This window comes from Mycena indigotica (genome assembly GCF_014461135.1).
Source record: "Mycena indigotica strain 171206Taipei chromosome Unknown Mind.scaff0001, whole genome shotgun sequence".
NCBI classification, from domain to species: Eukaryota; Fungi; Basidiomycota; class Agaricomycetes; order Agaricales; family Mycenaceae; genus Mycena; species Mycena indigotica.
The window spans coordinates 6,059,356-6,082,893 of record NW_023503000.1 but is presented as its reverse complement, the minus strand read 5'-3'; the positions used below and the strand labels follow the sequence as shown (position 1 = coordinate 6,082,893).

The 23,538-nt window shown below is 50.3% G+C and overlaps 7 protein-coding genes across 7 annotated transcripts; 6 read left to right on the top strand and 1 right to left on the bottom strand.

Moving 5' to 3' along the window:
* Positions 1-332: 332 nt before the first annotated feature.
* On the top strand, positions 333-1,155 carry MIND_00171100 (Endoplasmic reticulum vesicle protein 25; the record flags this gene model as incomplete). Its single annotated transcript, XM_037358632.1, has 4 exons — positions 333-672; positions 722-803; positions 853-983; positions 1,034-1,155. 4 exons carry the CDS (start codon positions 333-335, stop codon positions 1,153-1,155), a joined length of 675 nt encoding a protein of 224 aa, XP_037226542.1.
* Positions 1,156-1,273: 118 nt separating this feature from the next.
* Positions 1,274-2,848, top strand: MIND_00171000 (Protoporphyrinogen oxidase; the record flags this gene model as incomplete). The annotated part of the gene is made up of 3 exons (XM_037358631.1): positions 1,274-1,504; positions 1,555-2,175; positions 2,222-2,848. 3 exons carry the CDS (start codon positions 1,274-1,276, stop codon positions 2,846-2,848), a joined length of 1,479 nt encoding a protein of 492 aa, XP_037226541.1.
* A 227-nt stretch (positions 2,849-3,075) lies between these two features.
* MIND_00170900 (APH domain-containing protein) lies at positions 3,076-4,521 on the bottom strand (the record flags this gene model as incomplete). The annotated part of the gene is made up of 6 exons (XM_037358630.1): positions 3,076-3,219; positions 3,271-3,720; positions 3,771-4,058; positions 4,106-4,383; positions 4,446-4,453; positions 4,493-4,521. The coding sequence occupies 6 exons, from the start codon at positions 4,519-4,521 to the stop codon at positions 3,076-3,078; spliced, it is 1,197 nt and encodes a 398-aa protein (XP_037226540.1).
* A 507-nt stretch (positions 4,522-5,028) lies between these two features.
* On the top strand, positions 5,029-7,311 carry MIND_00170800 (Amino acid permease/ SLC12A domain-containing protein; the record flags this gene model as incomplete). The annotated part of the gene is made up of 13 exons (XM_037358629.1): positions 5,029-5,229; positions 5,273-5,340; positions 5,390-5,478; positions 5,527-5,711; positions 5,767-5,838; positions 5,888-5,936; positions 5,984-6,039; positions 6,089-6,169; positions 6,216-6,462; positions 6,517-6,647; positions 6,698-6,833; positions 6,881-7,000; positions 7,052-7,311. 13 exons carry the CDS (start codon positions 5,029-5,031, stop codon positions 7,309-7,311), a joined length of 1,695 nt encoding a protein of 564 aa, XP_037226539.1.
* Positions 7,312-7,947: 636 nt separating this feature from the next.
* MIND_00170700 (uncharacterized protein) lies at positions 7,948-9,479 on the top strand (the record flags this gene model as incomplete). The annotated part of the gene is made up of 5 exons (XM_037358628.1): positions 7,948-8,160; positions 8,213-8,803; positions 8,849-8,954; positions 9,000-9,304; positions 9,366-9,479. The coding sequence occupies 5 exons, from the start codon at positions 7,948-7,950 to the stop codon at positions 9,477-9,479; spliced, it is 1,329 nt and encodes a 442-aa protein (XP_037226538.1).
* Positions 9,480-9,827: 348 nt separating this feature from the next.
* On the top strand, positions 9,828-11,069 carry MIND_00170600 (uncharacterized protein; the record flags this gene model as incomplete). Its single annotated transcript, XM_037358627.1, has 1 exon — positions 9,828-11,069. The coding sequence occupies one exon, from the start codon at positions 9,828-9,830 to the stop codon at positions 11,067-11,069; it is 1,242 nt and encodes a 413-aa protein (XP_037226537.1).
* Positions 11,070-11,312: 243 nt separating this feature from the next.
* Positions 11,313-16,551, top strand: MIND_00170500 (uncharacterized protein; the record flags this gene model as incomplete). The annotated part of the gene is made up of 23 exons (XM_037358626.1): positions 11,313-11,649; positions 11,703-11,907; positions 11,954-12,145; positions 12,195-12,637; positions 12,682-13,026; positions 13,072-13,235; positions 13,273-13,440; positions 13,487-13,798; positions 13,845-13,967; positions 14,016-14,147; positions 14,195-14,331; positions 14,382-14,577; positions 14,632-14,795; positions 14,854-14,880; positions 14,932-15,033; positions 15,084-15,326; positions 15,375-15,500; positions 15,548-15,685; positions 15,729-15,791; positions 15,846-15,956; positions 16,005-16,100; positions 16,147-16,215; positions 16,374-16,551. 23 exons carry the CDS (start codon positions 11,313-11,315, stop codon positions 16,549-16,551), a joined length of 4,071 nt encoding a protein of 1,356 aa, XP_037226536.1.
* Between the last annotated feature and the right edge of the window lie 6,987 nt (positions 16,552-23,538).

The following is a 23,538-nucleotide window of genomic DNA, read 5'->3' as shown; positions in this document are numbered from 1 at the left end:
GACAGGTTTCAATTTTCACACTTGTACCAGGTACTAAGTATGTATACTGTCTTTCGTTAAGAATAGGTTCGTCAATAAAGGGCGAACCGAAGCTTGCCGTAGAACAAGCGCAGAGCCTGAGAGCAGTAGTCCACGCTTATCCTTTTCGTTTCGGTGATCATCTAGGTTAGAACATGACAAACTTAGCGCGGTTTGTTATCCATTGGTATGGGCTACCGTCGAGCTTGCGCGCGTTCTTGATATTAGGCACATCGTCACGAGACCGTGATCAGGATAGCGACACAGCCACCGCTTCCACGTCTTGCCATCACCCTCACCACCATTATTTCTTCATGGCACCAGCTTGCCTGCGGTCCTCGCTAGCGGCGCTCTTTCTGATTCTCTCTCTTGCACTCCTTCCTTCCACCAACGCCATCAAGTTTTCGCTTCCGCCATCTCGTTTCCCGGCCAGCAAATGCATCTGGAATCCCGCTCACAACAACGCGCTGGTCATCGTGACGGCCAACGTCGGGCCGGGGGCGAACCAGCGTGTAGACGTCGAGATCATAGACTCGAGCCCCCAGAAGAACGTATACCTGAGCAAGCGGAATATCAACGCTGAAACACGGCTTGCTGTGACAGCTCATGCGGAGGGCGAGGTTGGTGTTTGCTTCAAGAACTTTTTGGACAAGGGTATGCACTTTATTTCTGTCCACGGACCTATGCTCATATGGTGTTATAGAGATTTCGCAGGAGAAGGGTGCCAAAATGTCTCGCATAATCGACCTGGATGTCGATATTGGTGCTGAGGCGGTCGACTACAAGTCCGTGCCATATTCTTCAAATCTAGGATCAGCACTGACCGTTTACTAGCGCCATTGCTAACCAAGAATCGTTGTCAGGGCTCGAGACAGAGATGAGGAAACTAGAGGGTCTGCTGAAAGAAATCGTCGACGAGATGGGTTACCTTAAAAAGCGTGAAGAGAGGTTTGCGCAGACGAATGGTACGCTATCTTTCGCCTTATTTGCATTGTGCTAACTAGAACCTCCTTAGAATCGACGCAACAACGGGTGCAGAGCTTTGCTTGGTTTACGATATTGGCGCTGGCTTGTTTGGGTGCATGGCAGATAGTCCATCTGAGGTCGTTCTTCAAGCGTAAATACCTTATTGATTAACGGAAGCATGATTTTTTTCTCTCCTGTCCGTTTGCAACGAAAAAACTTGTGTAGAGCGGGATGAGGCGCATTTTTTAACTTTCTCTTGCCGCGGCGTGACGTCACATTTTTCCTTCTCATGCCGCCCTCCCACATCGCTGTTCTTGGTGGCGGTCTAACGGGTCTCTCTTCTGCCTTCCATCTCTCCAGACGATTCCCTTCATCTGTCGTCACTGTTGTCGATAGAAACAAGAAGCTGGGCGGCTGGGCAGCTAACACTGAACGTGTTAAACTTCCAAGTGGTGGTTCGGTTGTCCTCGAAGGGGGGCCTCGGACTCTGCGACCTAATTCGTATGCGGTACTCGAGCTGGTGAGGACACTTATACCACTCCCCGCTCAGTTAACGACTCTCAGGTATAGATCCACCTGCTTGGCCTTTCAGACGCGGTCATAACCACACCAAAATCTTCCCCGGCAGCGAAGAACCGTTATCTTCATGTACCCGGGACACCAGGGATATACCGCATACCGGGCCCAAGCCTGTCCTATCTCTGGTCTGAGCTCCGGTTTTTCATTACGCCTGGGGTCATTGCCGACCTTTTCCGCGGCTGGAACCGTCCTCCTGACATCGTGGACGAAAGCTTCGAAAGCTTTTTAGAACGGAGGGGACATCCAGACACCGCGCGAGTGCTGGGCAGTGCGCTGGTCCATGGTATATATGCAGCGGACGCGAGAAAACTGAGCGTGCGAGCAGCCTTCCCGATGCTTTGGGAGTACGAAGAGCGAGGGAATGGGCGTGTTCTCTGGGGTATATTGCGTAAGGAGAAGGAGGAAGAACGACTAAAGCTGGAGCAAACATTGGCTCGCTACGAGCTGGGCGACATGAGAAAGACAATGGAGGGCGTATCGGTATACTCATTCCGTGATGGGATGGGTACCCTCGTGGAAGCTCTCGTGAAGAGTCTCAAGACGCGACCTAATGTACGCATATTGGACAATACCGAAGTAACTGCAGTCGTCCCTGAAAGCGAGAGATTTGAGGTAAGTTCTAGTCTTTTTGATGGCTCATTCTTATTTATCTGTCTAGATAACCACAAACACAACAAACCCGCTCTACCCCTCGCATGTCGTCTCGGCATTGCCCCTCCCCGCCTTGAAGGTTTTACTTCCCGACCTTCCACATCTCACGGCCAACCCAACTTCCTCCGTGACCGCCATCAATCTTGTCTTCCCGGTTCCACCAGGAAAACTCTTTCCTCGCGGCTTTGGCTACCTCGTGTGTCGCCCTGCACATGACTACCTTGCCGACGACGCTGGCATTCTTGGTGTCACCTTTGACAGCGAGTCGCTCGCCGCGCAAGACGACCTTCCCCCCAACGAGCAGCTCACCAAAGTGACGGTGATGCTGGGCGGCCCGCACAACGCCTACCAGAAAATCGACACCGCGCTGCCAGTCGTCTTGGCGCACTTGCGCTACCATCTCAACCGGAGACAGCCGTTACCGCCGCCGATTCTCGCCAAGGTCTGGGATCACCGGAACTGCATCCCGACGCCCACACCGGGACATCTGCAGCGGATGGAGGAGCTGAAAGCGGCTCTTGTGGCGGAGGATGCGCCGTGGGGTGGTCGGTTAGAGGTGGTTGGTGCTGGTGTTAAAGGTGTTAGTTTGGGTGACTGTGTTGAGAGCGGAAGGCTTGTTGGCCGTGAATGGTAACAGGACTTGTCTCTTTTACAGACCTAATATTGTGGCGGTCGAAGTTTAAACTCCCTGCGAGAAAATAGGTCAACTGATCTGTCAATCACTCAGTTGGAGGTTGAGCCTATAATTAGTGGCTGGAGGATTCCCTATCTTGATGCTAAAAAGCCTTCTAGAGGTGTCTGGCTGTATGTATTGAGCATCAAAACTATATTACTCATCAAGTTACTCATGATATTTCTGTCCTATGTGAGCGGCGCAAACATTGATCGTTCACGCAACCATTTAGAGGAGCAGCCCTCCCAAAGATAGGTCAATCCCTCCTGTACAGCTTTGACTGATTCGTCTGGTGGGCCCCATCCGACCGTTGGGGCAATTGTGACCAGATGCTGCAGCCAAATTAGTTCAATCCATCCGGGAAATCAGGAAACTAGACTTGCCGCTCCAATATGTTTAGCGGCCGTCCCCGCCAAGTGATCTTCCATCTCGCCGCAATGCAGACGATACTCGGCGAGGAACGCCTTGATCAGCGCATCTGCCGAATTTGCCTTTTCTGGGTGGAAAATGCTGACACAGTGCATCTCTGCACAGAATTGACCAACATCGAGGGCTCGGATGCCGGGTTTTGCGAGTTCCCAGTCAATCACGTTGGCTTGGAGGAATTCGCCGGAAGAAGGCTCCATGTTGATCAGGACATTGCCTGTCCAAAAGTCGCCCATGGTGAGGGCGGTTTTGGCAGTATGAATTTGAGCGGTGCGCTCGTCTACGATAGCTTGGATAGCATCGAGATCCTCCTGAGGTATGGGCTCCGAGAGCAGTTCTACTGCGGGCACTTTCCGCGTGGTGAGCATGGGTATGAGACGTCCGTATGTGATTATGGCCGTGATATTCTGTTACGTAATGTAAGTAAAAAGCACTGGAGGACTTTTGAGCTTCTGACCTTCGCTTGCTCATTTTGATCGAAAAATGCCAGCAAATCCTTCTGTTCTTGCCCCCACGCATGAAACCTGCCGAGAAACTCTCCCAGTGCTGCGCCAATCCGGGTTGCAGTCTCGAGTGTGGGTGTCGCGGTGAGCATCAGTTGCTTGAGGGTAAGCGCTTGCTCGCCACAATCCTCAATGATGAGGAAATTTGCGGTCTTATCATGATGGATAACCGCTGGAACGTCCACAAGGTCACTGCAAACGCCGCTCTTCTTGACTTCCTCCAGTGCCCGCGACTCGTAGATCTGGCAGAATAATAAATATCGAGCGCAACAGAGCATGATACACGTGCCTGACGGTCCACGGAAAATGGAAAGTCTGGCGAGAGTGCAACGTATGGCTTTGCGTGCTTCAAAATGACGGTCCTATGTCCGTTATGAGGTGTCGACAAGAAGAGTCGGAATGTGAAGTTTCCAACGCCACCAGCCAGAGGGACTACGCGTGTCGCGGCAAACTGGGTGTTGGCCAGATAGCTTTCAACGCCAGAAGCGGTGGAAAGATCCAATGCGATTGACGAAGCCATTTTTGTGCAGCGCGGGTCAAAGCTTTGAAGACCAGCAATCACTATAACTTATAAGAAGGAAAGGTTGAGTCGATCTGAGTCAAACCGGGCCCGTGGACGAAATACGAACGGATTTCGCTGGAAGAAACATGCACGAATCACGATCTGGTGCAGCACTTGAGCGCTTGGACTCCATTACCGAGCATGGTTCCTAAAAACGGCGCGAGGTGACCGCCAAGGTCGTGAGCAAACACGTGACTGACAGATTACATCAGCAGCAACCACTCAATTTCGACATGCACGAGCTATCGCTCGCTATATTTATTGTCTCCCATTGCTTATCGCGAAAGCAATCGTCCCAGCCCTCTCACGCTTAAAAAAGACAATGCCATATCCAATTTCCAAGGAGACTTCGTTCTTTACACATCTCTTGCCCTCAGACCTCGCACTGACCTCGCAGAATGTTTTTTGGCCGGCATTGTCTTACTCTCAATGACAGGAACACAGTCTTATGGTCACTCTTCCATTTGCAGTATTAGCATGGCTTCTCGAAGCTCGAAGACTCGAACTCAGAAGCGATCCAAAAACGCAATCGCTTTGACACTTGGTGCAAGGACTTTGAACGGCATTCGGACAGCGCTACTAGTAGCGGCGACGCGGAGTGGCCCCAAACCTGATAAGCGCCACTCAGCTCTCAAGTGCCGACTACCATCATGTCCCCAGACAATATCTTTGAAGCCAAGTCGTCTTCCAACGTTTCCGTGGTCCAAGAAAAGGCAGTTGACGACATTCCGAAGGAAGAGCGACACAACAGCGACCTCGATGCGATCAAAGTTGATGTCCACACTGGCCTTTACGATGGAGTCCAACGCAACATGAAGCAAAGACACATCCAAATGATCGCACTAGCTGGTGTATGTGCTACGGTGGTCTATATTCTCACTGAACTGGATGCAGACGCTTGGAACTGGTTTGTTTTTGGGCAGCGGTAAAGCTATCGCGCATGCCGGGCCTGCTGGAGCATTGTGAGTGCGTTCACTCCCGACCTTGGTTACACTAAAATTGGATGGTCAGGCTTGCGTATATCCATGTCGGCACGATCACCTACTGCATGCTGATGTCTCTCGGAGAAATGATGTGCTACCTCCCCATTTCCGGCGGATGTAAACCTTCCAACTCTTACTGGTTTCACGTGCTTGACCACAGAATAGACATCCACTTTGCGGAACGCTTTGTCGACCCGGCTCTTGGTTTTGCTCTCGGCTGGCTGCAATGGTATAGCAACGTTGTCGGTCTCCCGACGGAAATCATTAGTGCGGCCCTCATCATCGGATTCTGGGACTCAAGACCCGACGGGTCAGGAATGCCCAACTCGCATCTCGCAGGCTATCTAACGGTAAGCTCATGACCTTTATTTGAACTTGTCCGAGTTCAAATCCTATGTGGCATAGTTATTGCTCTTCCTTTGCGCTGCGGTCAACTTTCTTGGTGTGCGCTGGTTTGGGGAATCAGAGTTCTATTTTGTCAGCCATTCTCTCATTGTGGTTGTCTATATACTCAGATTCCTGTTAGGCCCTGATAAAAATTGCTTTGATTCTCGGATGCGTCATTGGTGGTCTCGGTTTGTATGCTCTGTTGTCGCTTCAGGCGTCTCACTGCTCGTATTAGTCATTGATCTTGGTGGTGGTCCGGGACATGACCGTATTGGCTTTCGTTATTGGAAGGTACACTTCACACCGTCTTGATCCTTAGATACATACTCATCCCATTCAGGACCCAGGTGCATTCGTCCCATATCTTGTCGCTGGCAATACCGGCAAATTCTTGGGCTGGTTCCAAACCCTGCTGCAAGCTGTTTGTTTTCTCCACAACACATGAAAACTTGCCTATATCTCTGTAGGCTTACTCGTACCAAGGCATGGAGACGCTTGCCATGACTGCAGCAGAGGTCGAAAATCCTCGCTATGCGCTTGCTAAAGCGGTCCGACGCGTCTTTTATCGCATATTGATGTTTTATGTCTTGGGCATCCTCATCGTGGGCATGCTTGTTCGGTCAACCGACAGTGACCTACTTCAATCCACTGGCGATGCTGCATCTTCGCCTTTCGTTCTTGCTATGAAACGAGTTGGAATCAAGAGCCTTCCCTGTGAGTCGAAACTACGCTTTCTCTGATGAAATTAGACTGACTGTCAATTACTAGCTGTTATCAATGCTGGAGTCCTTACATCGGCCTTTTCCGCTGGAAACACTGGCCTATATACGTCCTCCCGGCAACTCTATGGCCTCGCATTACGCGGGCAAGCTCCAAAAGTGTTTGCCAAGACAACTAAAGTAAGTCTTCGTCTGACGCGGAATGCTCTGCCAGTGTTTGACTTCTTCAGGCTGGGCTGCCCATAATTGCACTTGCATTCTCGACGATTTGGATACTGCTCTCTTATATGGCATTGTCTGACGGGGCGTCTACGGTGCTCAACTGGTTGACTAACCTCACCTCCGTTCTGGGGTTCATGACCTGGGGTAACTTTTTTGCCCATTTTCGACACACCTGCTCATGTCAGAGATAGCTATCATTTGCTGGACATACATCCGCTTTTACAACGGTCTTCAGGCGCAAGGAATTGATCGCAGCCAGTTCGTCTATTGGAATCGTTTCCAACCGTTTCCGGCCTACTGGGCCCTGGCATGTATGACTTCCACTGCATCGCATTGCCATTTCCTGATCAAGACACAACTAGGGAGCATAATCATCACGCTCTTCAATGGCTTTGCCGTGTTCCTCAAAGGAGACTGGAATGCGTCGGACTTTGTCATTGCCTACATCAACATCCCCCTATTTGTTTTATTGCTCGTTGCGTACAAGGTCGTGAGAGGGTCGAAGGTGGTTGGGCTTAGGGAGATGGACTTTATCTCCAATCTTCCGCCATCGCAAATGGTTGATATCCATGAGCCAGTGCCAAAGACAATACCGGGTAAAATTGCAGCGTGGCTGTTCTAATTATTCCAGTGATAGTAGACGTATAGACGCCTCGAAAGTAACACTGTTTATGCTTTGCGTCCCGACGGAAATTGAAGTAGTGATGGCGGCTTTCCGAGGCACGTGGTCGCTTCGCTTATTCAGCGCACATTCAGTTTACTTACGATGAACTCTGGTCTCAATCGCCGCTTCTTGAACGCTCATGTCTGTAGCAAGCACTTCGAAAGCGAAGCCAACATGTATATCATGTCGCGAGCGAAAAGTTGTACGTCGACTTCTCTTTCTAGGCCGCTCAACTCTCAACTCACAGCGATGCGATGGCCAAAATCCTTGTGGTCGGTGTCACAAATCACGAAAGCAACTCATCTGCGAGTATGAGGCACCAAGTTCTAGTACATTCGTACGCGCAGAGCTCCCAAAGGGAGCTGCCTGCCTTTCTTGTCGGTGCGTTCACACATCTGTTCAATGATGAGTCCAATACTTAATCTCATGGGTAGGGAGAGGAAACGGGTGAGTGTAGCCATGCCCCAGTGATTATTTTCAAATTTTCGCCAGCGGTGTGACGGGAATCGACCCTGTAAAGCCTGTACCCGTCGCGGGGACGAATGCCAATACCTCCTCGACGCAATTCCGCGTCGAAAGGCCACGACCGTAGCCATGAGTTTACCGGAGGCAACGAATAATCCCGATGTCAACACATCTCGAGCTGCTATAGAGGCAGCAAAGGCTCCTTGGCGCAAATATCTATCCGACTCCCAAACCGGCTACTCCGTTCCCTATGCAGCTTTCTTTGACCTGTTGAACTCGAAAGCGCTTCACAATCATAACTATGTCTCGCGGGATAAGGTCACGGAATTGGGATTACTGCAAGTATTGTTTAGCCAATTGCACCACAATGCTCAACCCTTAATACAGACGGAAGCTCTTTCTGGACCAAGCCTGGCATCTTGGGCTCAACATATCCGCCTCCAAACGCGATGCCATCGCACGAGGAGACACTTCTGGCCATGTTGCACATCCAGTCTTCATCCCAGTCGCACAACTTTTGGGATCCATGCTTGCCAACCCCCGGCATTCACGGACAGAGGTCCGTCCAGAACGGTCTGCCATTGAAGCAGAACAGGCCCAAGTTGTTTTTGATTATCTGCGAGAGCCAAATTGGGACCAGAAGAGTGGTGGGAGAGCGGACCCCTTGACATACGTGCAGGTTTACCGACTCCTTGGAGCTTACTGTGCCCTCAAAGCGGATAAGCTTGGCTCACAAGAGTATATGGCTAATGCGAGTAATCTTGTTCTCAAGTATGCAGAACTCCTGGGAATCGAGGAGGACCGCGCCGAACAAGACCATCCCACAACAGCTCCCCCAGAAATTCAAGAAATCACTCCGCTTGAAGAAGGGCGTTCCGCGCTTGCACACATGGTTTATCTCGAGCTGGTGACCCGCATCCTTATGAAATTTGAACATGCTCCACGCTTTCCCCCTGTTATGTTGGCAAAGTTCGTCAAGATGGCAGTAGGTCATCGGCTCGAGTCCTCAACTCAAGTTCATATTTCTTAGACAAAATTCCACCAAGAGACCGAAGTGAACTTCTTAAAAGCGAAAAGTGCCCTTTATCTGGTAGAAAGTCAACAAATGGCAAAGGAATGGGACGATTGGCAGTCAGGTTTGTGTATTGCTCAATCGTCGAACTGCCCTTATGCTTTGCAAGGTAAATTCATGGCGGACGAGTGGACTCAACGTTGTCGCACACTCGCCCATAATGTTAACACCCATCTTCTCTTTGTAAAACGCACACAACACGAACTAGCCCAATACGGGGCGCCACGCGGCCAGTTGGTATCATTTTGTGGGTGCGCCCTCATCTCTCTTGCGGCCCTGGCGGAACTCTATGCCGTCTTTGCCCCGTTCCACCCTGCTCCTCGCCAGAAACTTCGTGAAATTATTGATGCCCTCGGGAGAATTGCCGCCACCTTCAACGAGTATGACCGGAAGTATATAGACTGTACCCTGGATGTGGGTCCTTCTCAAGTTCCCACTGTTAAAAGTGTCACTCATTGGCTTTTTACCTTGCTAGGTCTGCTACCAGATCTCGGGGAAGGAGATTAGAGAGCGACTGCCGACACCTCAGTGGCAGTTCTTCATGAAGACGGTGCTTTTCCCAACATACTTAAACAGTCTCGTCATGTAAAGTGTATGTTAGAGTTTCAGCCACGCGCGTACCCTAGCTTCCGTCGATAAAAGCTGGTCAGTGTTACAATTGTGACACAAATGGTTATGAGATTTCTTTGCACTTTGTCGCTAACCGTCATGCTGAGCTTGTCTTTGAGGCTCCCCGCTTGGGCTACGTCATTGTCAACAACAGGCACTTTTCTCGCCTTGTAAGTACCTGGACAGGCCTTGACACGGCTGCTACAAGTCAACAAATCATCAAAGAAGTCGACATCACCGCAATGCAATCCAGCATCATGATAAAACGGAGACCGACCACGTTCTTCAGCCCCCCCCTTCTCTTTGCTCCGCAGTCCCCGTACCCGCTATGTCTTCTTCCCCCTCCGTAGCAGGGCTCCTTCACTTCATTTCCGCTGGGGTTGGCACGGTGCTTACCAACGCGAGTTCACGCGCGTTGCAAAATCCTTTTCCATTCGATCCTGGCTTCAATATCGCCGCTGTAGCCACACTGGCGCAAGCCTTACCGACCCACTCCTGGGAATACGGGACCGCCGCCCAAATGCTTTTGGAAACCCACAATCCGGCTTACTCTGTTTTTGGACCCAACCCATTTCCCGTTCCGATCCTCAATGCATCCACCATTCCCGCGCTTTCCTACGCGCAAGCGCACATTTCGCTGGGGGGCCAGAACGGCCTTTCCAACGGAGACGGGTCTGTCGGAGACCCTGCGAGCTTGGGGGTTTCTGCGGTGATGTTGGCCAAGACACTCGACGGGTACAAAGACGCGTGCCAAAAGGAGATCAACTACATTCTTTCTGCCTCCCCTAGGTGGCCAAACGGCGCCATATCGCATCGAGCAAGCGTGCCTGAGCTATGGGCTGACTTTATGTACATGGCGCCCCCGTTCATCGCCTACTTGGGCGCAGACACCAACAACCTCACTCTCCTTGAGACCGCCTACCGCCAAAGCGGACTCTACCGCGAAGTGCTGCTGCTGGGGACCAACTCGACTTCACCCGCCCCGCTCGTCAACGCCTCGGTTTCTAACACGAAATGGCGGCATATTGTTGGCCCAGAAAGCGCTGACGCTGGCTTCTGGAGCACAGGAAATGCTTGGGCAGCTGCGGGCATGGCCCGAGTGCTTGCGACCATCACAAAAGCCCCCATTACAGCCAATGCGACATGGAAAGCAGCCGCTGTCCAGGACCTCACTGGCTGGATAAAGGAAATCGTTGATGGCGCTCGTCTTTCCCCGCCAGCTGCCGATGGCCTCCTGCGAAACTACCTCGACGACACGAACGACAGCGGCCTCGGGTTCGGCGAAATATCGGGGAGCTCGATGCTTGCAAGCGTTGTCTATCGCATGGTTGTCCTCGCCCCCAAGGCTTTCCCCGCCAAGACTTACCTTCCTTTTGCGGACGGCCTTCGCGGTGCGCTTGCCAAAAACCAACACATCACAAGCAACGGCACAGCTACCCCCGCTGTGAACCCACTGTGGTGGAAAGACACGAAACCGTGGACTGCAGGCAGTCCCGAAGGCCAAAGCTTTGTTGTGCTTATGTACGCTGCGTGGAGAGATTGTATTTGGTTGAAAGTGTGTAGTGTTTGAGTAGGTAGCAAATAAAAAAAGACAAATTGTTGTGCCAGTCCAATATTAATGCCAGGTCTTCACTCTCCAGGCATAAGTACCCGTCGGGTTGTGGACTTGTGAGGGATGCGCCCGTCAAATTACAGCGTTCCGGATGATATGAGATTCAATGAGTGACTCTTGAATTGAGGCTTCAGACGGGAGGTTGTGCAGTGGTTGTCGTACTATGTAGGTAGTTAGTTGTTCTTGTTTGGTTCAGATGTGATGAATCAGCAGCACGTCACACGTGACATCTCCCTTCGCGTCAACATCATCATGCCTGACCCCGACACGCTCTATGCGTCCGTGGCGTCCATATTCGAGCAGGCGCAAACATCTATTGCAAATCACCGCAAGAACTGCGTCGCGTTGTACAAGATCCATACCGGTGCTGCAAACCAAGGGACTTCCAAGAAACGTTCCGCCCACGGCGACCAGTCCGCCTTCGTTGCCACCTTCCTCGACATGGTTGGACGCGTTATCATTATCAAGAAGGGTCCTCCGACTGTCGAGAGAGTCATCAAGTTCATTTCGCACTACGTACGATTCGTCAATGAAAAGGGTATGTGAGAATGAAGTTGGTCGTGCTCTGATTCTCTGACTCGTACACATTAGCGCAAGAGGACACGACCAAGAAGCAGGCAGATAACCCTGCTGAGTCGATTTCTACCGGAGGCACCGAGGAAGACTCACTGGCCTCCGTATTCGTTTCAGCCATCTTAGAGTGGATTGTGCAAGGCTTTTTAGCGAAGAATAAGGTTGTCCGCTATCAGGCTGTGCATCTCGTTGCGGAGATGATTATGTACTTGGGCGAAGTCGAGTGCGTATCCTGCCTGATGCCCCATTCGACTGCTCATTCCTTCCAGTGAAGAGACTTATGTCTCTCTTCGCGAAAGTTTAATTGAGCGTGCGACATGCGACAAGGAATCTACAATAAGAGCCCAAGCTGTCTCTGCTCTTGCGCGTCTCATTGGGAGTGAAGACCCCAATGAACTCCAGGAAGGAGAAAGGACGATTCTCGAGATCATTCTTGACGTTGTTGTCTATGACCCAGCCGCGTGTGTTTCCTGTCCACTATCGTTATATTGTTCCCTGACTTTGGAGTAGCGATGTACGGCGAGCAGCCTTATTGCATCTCCCCCTTACATCTACCACTCTACCCACCCTCCTTACGCGGACTCTCGACGTTGATCCTCTCTTGCGCAAGCTTGTCTACGCCTCCGTGTTTCAACCTCGCCTTGAGCATCCACGTCTCCTTACGATCTCCCAACGCGAACAACTTGTTCAATCTGGCCTTGGGGATCGAGAACCAGCTGTGCGCCTGGCAGCCGGCAAAATGGTCTTTGCCTGGTTTGAACTTGTCTTAGCAGACCCAGCTAGGGCTCAAGATGATTTGCCTTGGGAAGGCGACGATGGTGGTATCATGGCGGCCCTAATCGCTTTCCTCAATCTTTTCGATGTAGTTGGTCCTGGCGAGGCTGTAGCAGTCGACGCCGTCCTTTCGCTCTTGACCACACGCCCGGAATTTTTCGACGTCTTTACGTTTTCTGGTAACGCATCTGCTTTCTGTGCACTACCAATTAACTCCTTCTAGAGGATTACTGGACAAACCTGACCCCGGAATCGGCCGTTCTGGCGCGCGTCTTCCTTGAGCATTGTCTTTCAGGGTCACGTGAGGACCGTATTGAAGCTGCGTCGCTTCCTGTTGTAACCGCATTCGCGTTCAACATGCAAGAAGTATATAACCAACTCCTTGCCATCCTCGAAGACGCCGAGGTAGCTCGTGCTCTTGCTGGCGACGATCCAGAGACAGAGCTCGACGACAGTGTTGAGGAAGAACTTGCCAAACGGGAGGTCATCATCAGCGAACTGCTTCGTATGGCCGTCAAGCTAGACTATGGTGATGAGATTGGTCGCAGAAAGGTGTACACGGTTACGAGTCAGTCCCACGAATCGTGATTGCCCCCCGCTCACACCGCTGTAGGAGCGATGCTGGCTCACCCGCAGTTGCCTCCGGGATTGATTCCCCGTTGCTTGGATGTTTTGAAGGAAATTCTACCATCGGAACGGGAGCTTATTCGTGTTGTTGTCGAGATCATCATGGATCTCCGAGAACCGGAGGAGGGTGAAATAGAGGCAAGTCCCATCGTTCATTGACTGATGCATTTGCAAACTAATTTGCTAGCCCGACTTCAATCAAGCTGACACAACCCAATCGTCAATTCGGCGGGAGCGATCCCTTCGTCGGGACAAAACTCGTGAGGAGATGTCACCCAACGAGGCTATGCGTGCGGATATGACCGATATGCGTTGCCTTGAAGTATGTATTAACATGCTTGAACGTGTCCATGGTGTATGTCATCACAAATGCTGGGATAGTATACTAACCTTTTTCATAGGACTTTGAGGACAATTCAACTTTGGAGGGTGTCCTCACCGATCTTGTAATCCCTGCTGTCCGGCGCAAAGAAGTTGGTATTCGTGAGAAGGGACTTGTTGCGCTCGGGCTATGTTGCTTGATTGCGAAGGTGCCAGTCAACATTTGTGTGTCTTTCTGGTGTCTAATCAGCCAGGGCATCGCGGTTAAATCGCTTCAACTCTTCCTCAGCCAGATTCAAAATGCTCCGGAACAGCTCAAACTGAACTTGCTGAAGATTGTATTTGATTTGATGGTTATGTATGACCAACAATTATGGGCAAGGGTCGAAGACGTGAGTCTTCTGCTCCAGCCATCATTCATTGCCTGACTGGTGTCAGGGTCAAGCCATATTAACTTTTCTTACAAGCACGTTGGAGGCGGAGGACTCGCCCGCTGTGCAAGCATTACTCTGCGCCGGTCTTGCGAAGCTTTTGCTTTCTGGGCTCGCTGAGGATCCACAGGTTTGGGACGTGCTCCATTAACTCCATATTTTGTTTATGTTTCCCCAGACTCTCAAGGGTTTGCTTCTTGCCTACGTGTCGCCGTATACCGCAGGCAACTCTGAACTGCGACAATGTTTGTCGTACTTCTTTTCCGTCTATTGCTACTCTTCGGCACTGAATCAGACTCGCTTACAATCAGTCAGTTTCGATGAACACAGAAGGTTTCGCTGACAAAACTTCATCAGATATTCATGTCTGCATTCGACGAAGTCACGAAGATGAACGAGGACCTGGGGGAAGAACCAGAGCATCCAATTGTATCACCTCAGCAATTCGGATTGCTTGTGATCGACTGGACGGACGCAAGGAAGGCAGCGCCAGCGTTTGTTCCACATTGCTTGGTCTTCTCCCTCCTGAATTGGTTCATGACAGAGTCGCAAACGACGAATATCCACAAAAGGCCCACGCTCAATTAGCATCAGATATCCTTCTCGCGTTATATGACTCAGATAGGAGAAGCGAAGACCAGGAGGTGCTCTGCGCGCTACTGAACAACCTCAATATCGAAGGCACACTCCCTACACCACTGATGGTGAAGCTCAGTGTACTCGTCCAACATATCCAAAAGGTGGTCTTCTTTGACCTGATCCGGTTCGTCTGACTGATTTCTGTTTTAACCTAGCAATGCCCCTTCGACGATCCCGCTCTTGACAAAGCAATTAGTCGATTCAAGAACAAGTTTGTGGGAACATATGGGGAGCTCCTCGGAGAGATTGATTGGAGTGAGTGGGAGACACCGGAGATGCAGGAGTTATATAATTTCATCGGAATCGATATACCCGACGCGTGCGTGGTCCTCCATGTCTCCGTGTTACTGTGCGCTGACGAATATCTGATGTTACAGCCGAGATGCTCGACCAGAAACCCCAGGGTGCGTGACTACAACTCAAAATCTTGACTGCTCCTCATATTGATTCTCTAGTTCTCCACTTCCAACGAAATCCCGCAAAGGCAAAGGAAAGGCCCCTCCAAAACCGGTCAAGCTCCGAGGACAATCCAAATCCAAGGCAGCGAGCGAGAGCGAGTCGGTGTCTCCCTTGACATATATTCCCAAGATTTAATCAATGCTCGCAGACAAGAATCGGAAGATGACAACGAAGAGGAGGAAAAGTCCGAACATTCTGATCCTTCTCCAACCGCTGCTCCGTTATCCAAACTTTCTGGTTCCAAATCGCCTTCTCCCCCACTCGCTGAAGACGATGAAGACGAGGAGGTCGAACAGCCTCCCAGTCCTACTCCGCCACCGAAATTCCTCAAGAGCAAAGGCAAGGCCCCCGCCAAACGCGGAAGATCGACATCTGGGAAGAAGGAGCCGGAGTGTGTTTGTTTTGTCGTGCTGTCACTTTCACTAATTTATTGTACGAGACCCGTTGATGAGGATCAAGAGGAGGAACAACCCCCGAGTCCTTCACCCCCGCCGAAAGCTGTCAAAAGCCAGGCTAAGGCACCACCCAGACGTGGAAGATCGGTATCTACGAAGAAGGAGCCTGAGTGCGTTTGCTTTTCTTGTAAACGCATTCACTGATCGATTATGCCAGACCTGCCGACAATGAGGACGAGGACGAAACTGAAGACGAGCGACCCCCAAGTCCCTCTCCACTGCCAAAAGCTTCCAAAAGCAAGGGCAAGGCACCGCCCAATGGAAAGTCTGTTTCCGGCAAGTCCGCAGAACAAGGGTATGTTGATTTTGTCTCTGGATTGCATCTATAATGTTTCCAGGACCATTTCTGCAGGTTCGAATCGGCGTAGCACGCGTGGTGGTGGGCGGACGAAATCAAAAGTGTGCGTATTGTTGTGTCATGGTAATTTGCTCTACTTACTTCGCGCTAAACCTAGTGAATCCGAGGATGAGCTAGTGTCTGCCCCCAGTGCCAAAACGAATGGGCGCTCCAAATCAACCGCTAGGTCGAAGTCAAGAGCAAAAGCCGCACCATTGGAAGAGGTCGAGTATGTGGTTTCCTTATGTTTATTGGTGTTGGTCAACGCATCTTGTAGGCAAGCCTCCGAACAGGAGGACGAGGAAGCAGCTGAACCTCCCGCGAAGAAGGCCAGGTCCAGAGCATCGCGCTCTAAAGCTCCACCAGAACCTGAGTACATCTCGTTTTGAATGCTTCGATCTCACGTGACCGCGATTAAGGACTGAATCGGCTGGGCCGTCCCGACGGCCGACGAGAGCATCTAGGTCCAAGGCTCCTCCGGCCACTGAGTGAGCGTCTTTTGTGAATCTGCGCTCTACAACTGAGCAACATCGATAGGGAGCCCGAGTTACCCATCCAGGACCGCCCAAGTACTCCACCAAGAAGGAGCAGTGGGACGAAGCATGTTTTCCTCTTGCACTTCGCCCTATAATTGACGCCTTTCTAGACGAATACGCACCCCAAGCTCGAAAATCGACCTGCCCTCTCCCGCTGACAAGAAGAAGCGGAAACCGTCTGCTGCCAATACCACGAACAAGGGAACCCGGGCGAGTTCGCGACGGAAAACTGCGGCTGCTCCTGCTGAAGAAGAAGATAGCGAATTTGGAGGTTACGGCGAAAGTTGAGAAAATGGCTAAGCCCATAAGTTGTTGCTCCCTTTTTTTTTATTTTGCTGTGTGGATGCTATGGGTTATAGATATTTATATTTGGCCTGTTTGTAGTTGTGACAACAGTACAATAACTGATAGAGTGTTGTGTGTAGTCTGTTGCTGCTGATCATAAGTGCTGACTACTAATCAGTGGGTGATATTCCTGATGTACGCGACTGAGAGAAGAGAAGAACATCCAGAATTTAAGGTTGACTCTGTCACGTCTATCGAGCCATTTCGGCCTCACGTCTATCGAGCCATTTCGGCCTCATTACTGTATAGAGACTTGATATATTTACAAACTGATTTGTCAGTTTTGCTTATTCACAAACTGACTTTAGTTTGTCACCTTACGCTAGTAAGGTCCCGAGACTGGTAATTCGTCACGTTACCTGTGAAAAACAAATAGATGCAAACAATGAGTCATACAAATTTGCGTAAATGAGGAGATGGGTTCTGACTCATTTCGAGCCTCGGTCTGACATATATTATTCTATCAGTTTATCAAATATAAGTAGATGGTAAAGATGGAAACATAAGGAAAAATCTTAGTATGTAACCATAAAGATGAGCTTCTCTCTAACCTTGACCTCCCATATTCCGATCATGAGTATATACTAAGTCTTCAATGGCTTGAGATTAGATAGACATAATGATATAGCAATTAAATGATGATGATAATATATATAAGTATGTACTCTTATAAATTTCCTGGCTGATGTGATTCAGATATATAGATATGTAGATAATATTTAACAATGTTAAAGATCTGTTGCCAAGAGCCTAGCAGCAATCACGTGGGACGCCGTAGAGGGGGTACAACTGGTGGAGAAGCTGTCTCCACCAGGCCACTTATATATAGACACATAGTACATCATAGATCATAATACTGCCCATGTGCTCACTCGTCACCTGCGCAGATCTCTATGTGCTAACAAACAATACTCTGTTATTAGCATTTTAATTGTCATAAATTTAAGAGTGTCTGATCACCCCTGAGCAGAACAATATATAAAAGGCACAATATTGTATCATGTAACCTTCTTGCTTAGCTTGTCAACAATACTACTTCTCTGTCATGAACAAGACCTAGCCTGTCCTGGTGCCAGTCTAAGGCCATTGAGGGCTTGGGATATGCAGTACATGATGATGAGAATATATGTCTTAGAAGGGATGGAATGAATATGTGAAAAGCACATGACTGAGCATGGCAGGTCAGGCCCAACGCCGAGCCCAACTCGGGGCAATAGGGAATTGAGAAGAAGTGCCAGGAGGTTGGGTATAGCATCTGGATTCAATGTAAGAGATGTACAACCATCTCTGTCATGGCCAGGGACAGGGATGGCCTGGGGGAGTGCTAGAAGAGTTAGGGTATCTAATTACCCCTCAGCAGGGCCACATATATAAGATACAATAGTTTACCCAGTAATCTATCACTCAGATTGTTTATTGTACTGCTTCTCTTTATGCAAGGATGCATTGGGCCCTGATGACCTGATTGAACTTAGCAGCCAGACAGACAGACCACAGGGACTGTCTTACCAGGCCTACACAACTTAACTCAACTCCACCCACTTCACTCACAGGCCTAATAATTTAAGGGTACACAAGAATGGTGAGACTCTATCTATCAAACTGGGACTCAGAGCCAGTCACCCTGATTGTCTCCAATAGCCTGTGATATACATAAGATCAATGGTGCCACCATTGATCCTGATGTGGGTCTTAGTCAGTATCGCACAGTGAGCCTTTGTGGTGAGCAGCAGCCGCTAGGATAGAAAAAGCCTGACTATAAAGCAATCTCATCAAAAGAGGCTTTATTCTAGCAATAAAACAGGAGAAAATGAAAGAAAAAAACCTGGAGACATAATATATATGGGATATTCTGAATATATTCAATATTTAATCAGCACTATTTGATTGAGAATCATCCAACTGATTTCAACTTGTATTTATCACATGAAAATTCACTATTAGATCAGCTTTTCCAGGTCACTAATCCCTAGTATATATGTTTCTGTAGTAAATAGTCTTAAATATTCATTTCTGTCAGTGTTGATGTGTTTATAGATTTAATATTTCAGCATAAAACTTGATTACTTGAGTTAGGATAACAAATATAATACGGCTTGTTAGGGGGATATTGCAATTAAGGGAATCAAAAAAGAATCTCTAGTATTCCAGTATAGAAAGTTTAGAAACAACTTAGTCAACAATTCGCTTTATTCAAGTTTGTATAGTTTGAGAAGCTAATTAAGTGCGTAAGGTCCTAGTCTCTCGTGCGAGCGCCTGTCAGGGGAACCCCCGCTTCGGCCTCCTTCGGACCCTCCGAACGCATCCGAGGTGCATCCGACCGGCACCCCCTCGGACGCTCCGACCCACCCCGACCATCGTCCACGGCCTCCTTCGCCCGCACAATCACCGATCCGTCAAGACCCTCCCAACGATCACCTTGGGACAGAGCCTGCGACGCTGCTCAGGCCTTCTGCGCTCTACGTCGGCAGTTACGGACGACCAGCATATAGTTGGCGCCCTAGCAGGTGGACCCTTAGAGTTTCTTCTCTTTGGATCCTCCCCTGCTAGGTCGGTCCCTCCGTGTATTTCCCGTAGCTTTTATTCATGCTTTGGATCCTCCCCTGCTAGGCTTTCGTCGGAGTCTCCAGGGTTGCCCTTACAGCAGAAGAAACTCTCTACGGGATTAACCGGTCAAGATTGCCAGGTTTGGCACTGACTCAGGCTCAGAGTACGAGTTCGTACCCCCCTCGTCACCGCCCCTGCCACTTGACCCCTCCTCCTCTGCTCTTGTTGTCCTTACGCCCGCTATGTCTACCGGAGCTGCTCCAGATGCTGATGCGCGCATGGACGCACTTGAGGCGAAACTAGACAACCTCACCAATATCCTCGCCCACCTTGCTTCCCAGGCTTCCGCTGCCACACCACTTTCGGCAGCTCCTGAACCGCCTTCGGCATCTCCAAATGCCCCCGACGCGGATGCGTTATTTGGTGACATTACTGTCGCCTCAAAACTGGTCTTACGACCAAACCCCCCGTTTGCGTTTAACGGAGATCGCAAACGCGGCCGCGCCTTCCTATACGCGGTCAAGACTTACGCCTGGCTTGCCCCGGAGGCCTTCGTGGTCAACGGAGAGCCGAGCGAAGAAAAGGCCGTCCGCTACGCCATGTCCTATATGGTGGAGGGACCTGCCCAGCAGTGGGCAGAGCGTCATGGAAGCAAAACCCCTTTCCCCTTCCCTCGGTGGAACCTATTCCTCTCTGAGTTTTGCCTTCGGTTCGTTGAGGAGAACGAGCAGGACCTCGCGCTTGCCAAGTTGGAAAGCGCGGGTTATCATATGGGAACGCGGGACGTCTACGGATACACCGACGACTTCGAGGACCTAATGGACCTCGCCGGATTCGAAGACACGTTGGTTAAGGTGACCAAGTACCACCATGGACTTGACCCCCTGATCAACAACGGCATCACGTCCTCGAACGACCCCCCAGACCTCCGCGACTATCTGGGCTGGCGCACTCGGGCTTTCCGCCAATACGAAGCCTTGGTGCGGGCGAAGCTCATCAAAGGGACAACCCCGCGGATGCCTTCGGGGGCTCCGCGTGGCGCATTCCCTATCGCCCGTTCGGCAACCCCGTTCCCCATCCGCCCGGTGGCCGCACCTGCGCCACCCGCGGCCCGCGCCCCCGTCTCGGTACCTCCGGCTCCCGTCTCTATGGAGTTGGATTGTACTAGGGCTCGGGGCGCCCCTCGTCGAGCCTGCTTCAGATACGGCGACCCCAATCACCTGGCTCAGGATTGCCCGCTCCCTGCCGATGTTCGCCATACGGACATCCTTGACGAGGTAATCCAGCAACTTGGCGACAAGATGCTGGGAGAGCTGCTTGCGCGGTTGTCCGACACCGCAGCCTTAGCGGAGGCGCATTCGGAGGCTCCGGCAGAGGATTTTGTCCCCCGCGACGAGTGACTGGTGTGCCCTCGTTCGCGTCCATAAATCGTTTCACTTGTTTGTATGATGAATCAACTCCCTTGCCCTACAACGAGCCTGAAATGAAAGACGCACCCTCTGCCCCCTCCGAAGCCCCCGTTCGGATTCGCCGACTTGCCTGGGAGAAAAAGCTACCTGGCAGCTATACCATCTCTGCCACTCCTGGGGTTAACTCGCTCCACCTTCCTCTCGAACTTGAGTCCACTGCAAACGGGCTCAAGCTCTCCCTCTCTGGTCTGGTCGACTGCGAAGCCACTTCGGACTTTATCAACCCAGAATACGTCAACCGAAATAACGTGCCAGTCCGAAATCTCTCAGTACCCATACCGGTCTACAATGTCGACGGCACCCCCAATGATGCTGGGTCTATTCGCCAAATCGCGGACCTCGTTCTACGATACAACAGATACTCCGAACGTGTTCAGCTGGCTGTAACCCACCTTGGGAAACAGGACTTGATACTCGGGTACTCCTGGCTCAAAAGACATAACCCCGAGATCAACTGGGAAACAAAGGAGGTGAAAATGAGTCGTTGCCCCCGCAGCTGCTCTACCTGCCGTGACGAAGAGCGGACCGAACGCGCCGAGGTTCGGCGGCTCCGACTCCTTAAATCACGACTACTTGCGGGCGCCTTCCCCACTGTTTGCGCTATCGATATCGCTGGCCCAGATGATGCTGACGACGAGCTCGGAGCTCCTTCGGACCCTCCGAGTCCCTCACCAGATCTCGACGACGACGAGCATCTTGAAGACGGCGACCGCATCTTCTACACCTCTTTTCGCCCAATCGAGGAGATTCACGCTGGGAGCACCGTGTCCCAACGCCTTGCAGAGGCCTTCGCCCGTAACTCGGCCCCTCCGCCCTCGGAAATTCCGGACTGGGCCAAGGAGTTCCAAGACGTCTTTGACAAGGAGTCCTTCGACACGTTACCAGAGCATAGGGCCTGGGACCACGCTATCGAACTCGTTCCCGACGCGAAGCCCGCTAATTGCAAGGTGTATCCGATCTCCCCCCTCGAACAGCGCGAACTTGACGAGTTCATCGAGGAAGGACTTGCTACCGGCCGTATCCGCCCTTCGAAATCTCCGATGGCTTCCCCTGTCTTCTTCGTTAAGAAAAAGGACGGAGGGCTTCGGTTTGTCCAGGACTACCGCGCCCTCAACACAATGACGATTAAGAACTGGTACCCCCTCTCCCATTGATTAATGACCTTATCAACAGGCTCAAGGGTGCCCGTTATTTCACTAAACTCGATGTTCGCTGGGGCTTCAATAATGTCCGGATTAAAGAAGGGGACAAGTGGAAGGCGGCCTTTCGGACTAACCGAGGGTTGTTCGAACCTTTGGTGATGTATTTCGGCCTGACGAACTCCCCCGCGACGTTCCAAACGATGATGAATGACATTTTCCAGGATCTCATTCTTTCAGGAGACGTTATGATCTACCTTGACGATATCCTTATTGCGCACTCGGACCTCTGTAAGCACCGCAAGATCGTCCGCGAAGTCCTTCGGCGAGTCCGAATGCACAAGCTGTACCTCCGCAAGGAGAAGTGCGACTTCGAGAAATTGTCGATCGAGTACCTGGGGGTTATCTGTCAAAATCTGTAAATGTGCGGAAAGCGCAGTAACCTCAGTCTCCCGCTATATGGGATCAAAGACTGTATTAACTACCTGTAAATGCGCGGAAAGCGCAGTAACTAAGTACAGTAAGTATTTATATAAGTTAAGTAAGTAAAGTAACATACCCTCAGTCTCCCGCTATATGGGATCAAAGACTGAGGGGCAATGGAAAAGAGGTGTCAGTATATATGTAAATGTAATGTACCTGCTGACACTCCTGGAACTCCTATGGAGATCACTATTACGGGCCGGAGGCCGGGGCGGACCGCCATCAATTCCTGACACCCCCACTCGACCCAGGCCGTAGTCCCATAGCTAGACAGAATTTGTAGTGCTGAGCATGGGGTAGAGACTTGGTGAAAATATCTGCCACCATATCTTCTGTAGGATACCAAACAACTTCACACTCTCCATGACGGACCAAGTCATCTCGGACAAAACTATATTTTCGATTTATATGCTGTGTTCGAGCTCTATATTGAGGATCTTTGGAGAGAATGATAGCTGCACAATTATCACACCGTAGTTCAGTAGCTCCCTGTTGTGGTTGACCTATTTCTTCAAAGAATGATCTAAGCCATGCTAAATGTTGTCCAGCATTATTAAGTCCAATAAACTCGCTTTCTGTAGAGGATAGAGCTACAAGACTTTGTCTTCGGCTTGACCACCCAATAGCTGCTTTTGCAGAAAGAAATACATAGCCTGATGTTGACCTTGAAGTATCTCTGTCACCATTCCAGTCTGCATCTGAGTAGCCTATGAAGTTTAGATCCATGCCTATATCAGATCCATCATATGTCAGACCCCAATCTTTGGTAGTCTTCAGATATCTGAGAACTCTCTTGGCTGCCTCCCAGTGGCATGCTTTTGGATTTGCACTATAACGACCCAAAACTCCAGCAACATATGCTAAGTCAGGTCTGGTACCTAGCATTGCATACATGATAGACCCCACAATACTTTGATATGGCATAATTGGTCCATTTTGAACAAGCTGTTTCTTGTGGATTGTTTCATCATTTTCAGGATCTATAATAGACAATTGCTGTCTTGGAGCCATAGGTGTTTTGACACCATTTTGAGTATCCTGCATTCCATAGCGCTCTAAGACCTTGCTAATATACTGGGCTTGACTTAGACGGATCCGACGCTGTTTGCGATCTCTAGTGATTTCAATTCCTAGAAGATATCTGGCTGGACCTAAATCTCTCATTTTGAATGTAGATTTTAATATCTCTTTGATCTGTGCCATAAACTCTTTGGTAGTTGTGGCTAGAAGTAGATCATCCACATAGACTAGTAGGAAACAAGTTTGTTTTCCTTTCTGATAGACATAGAGAC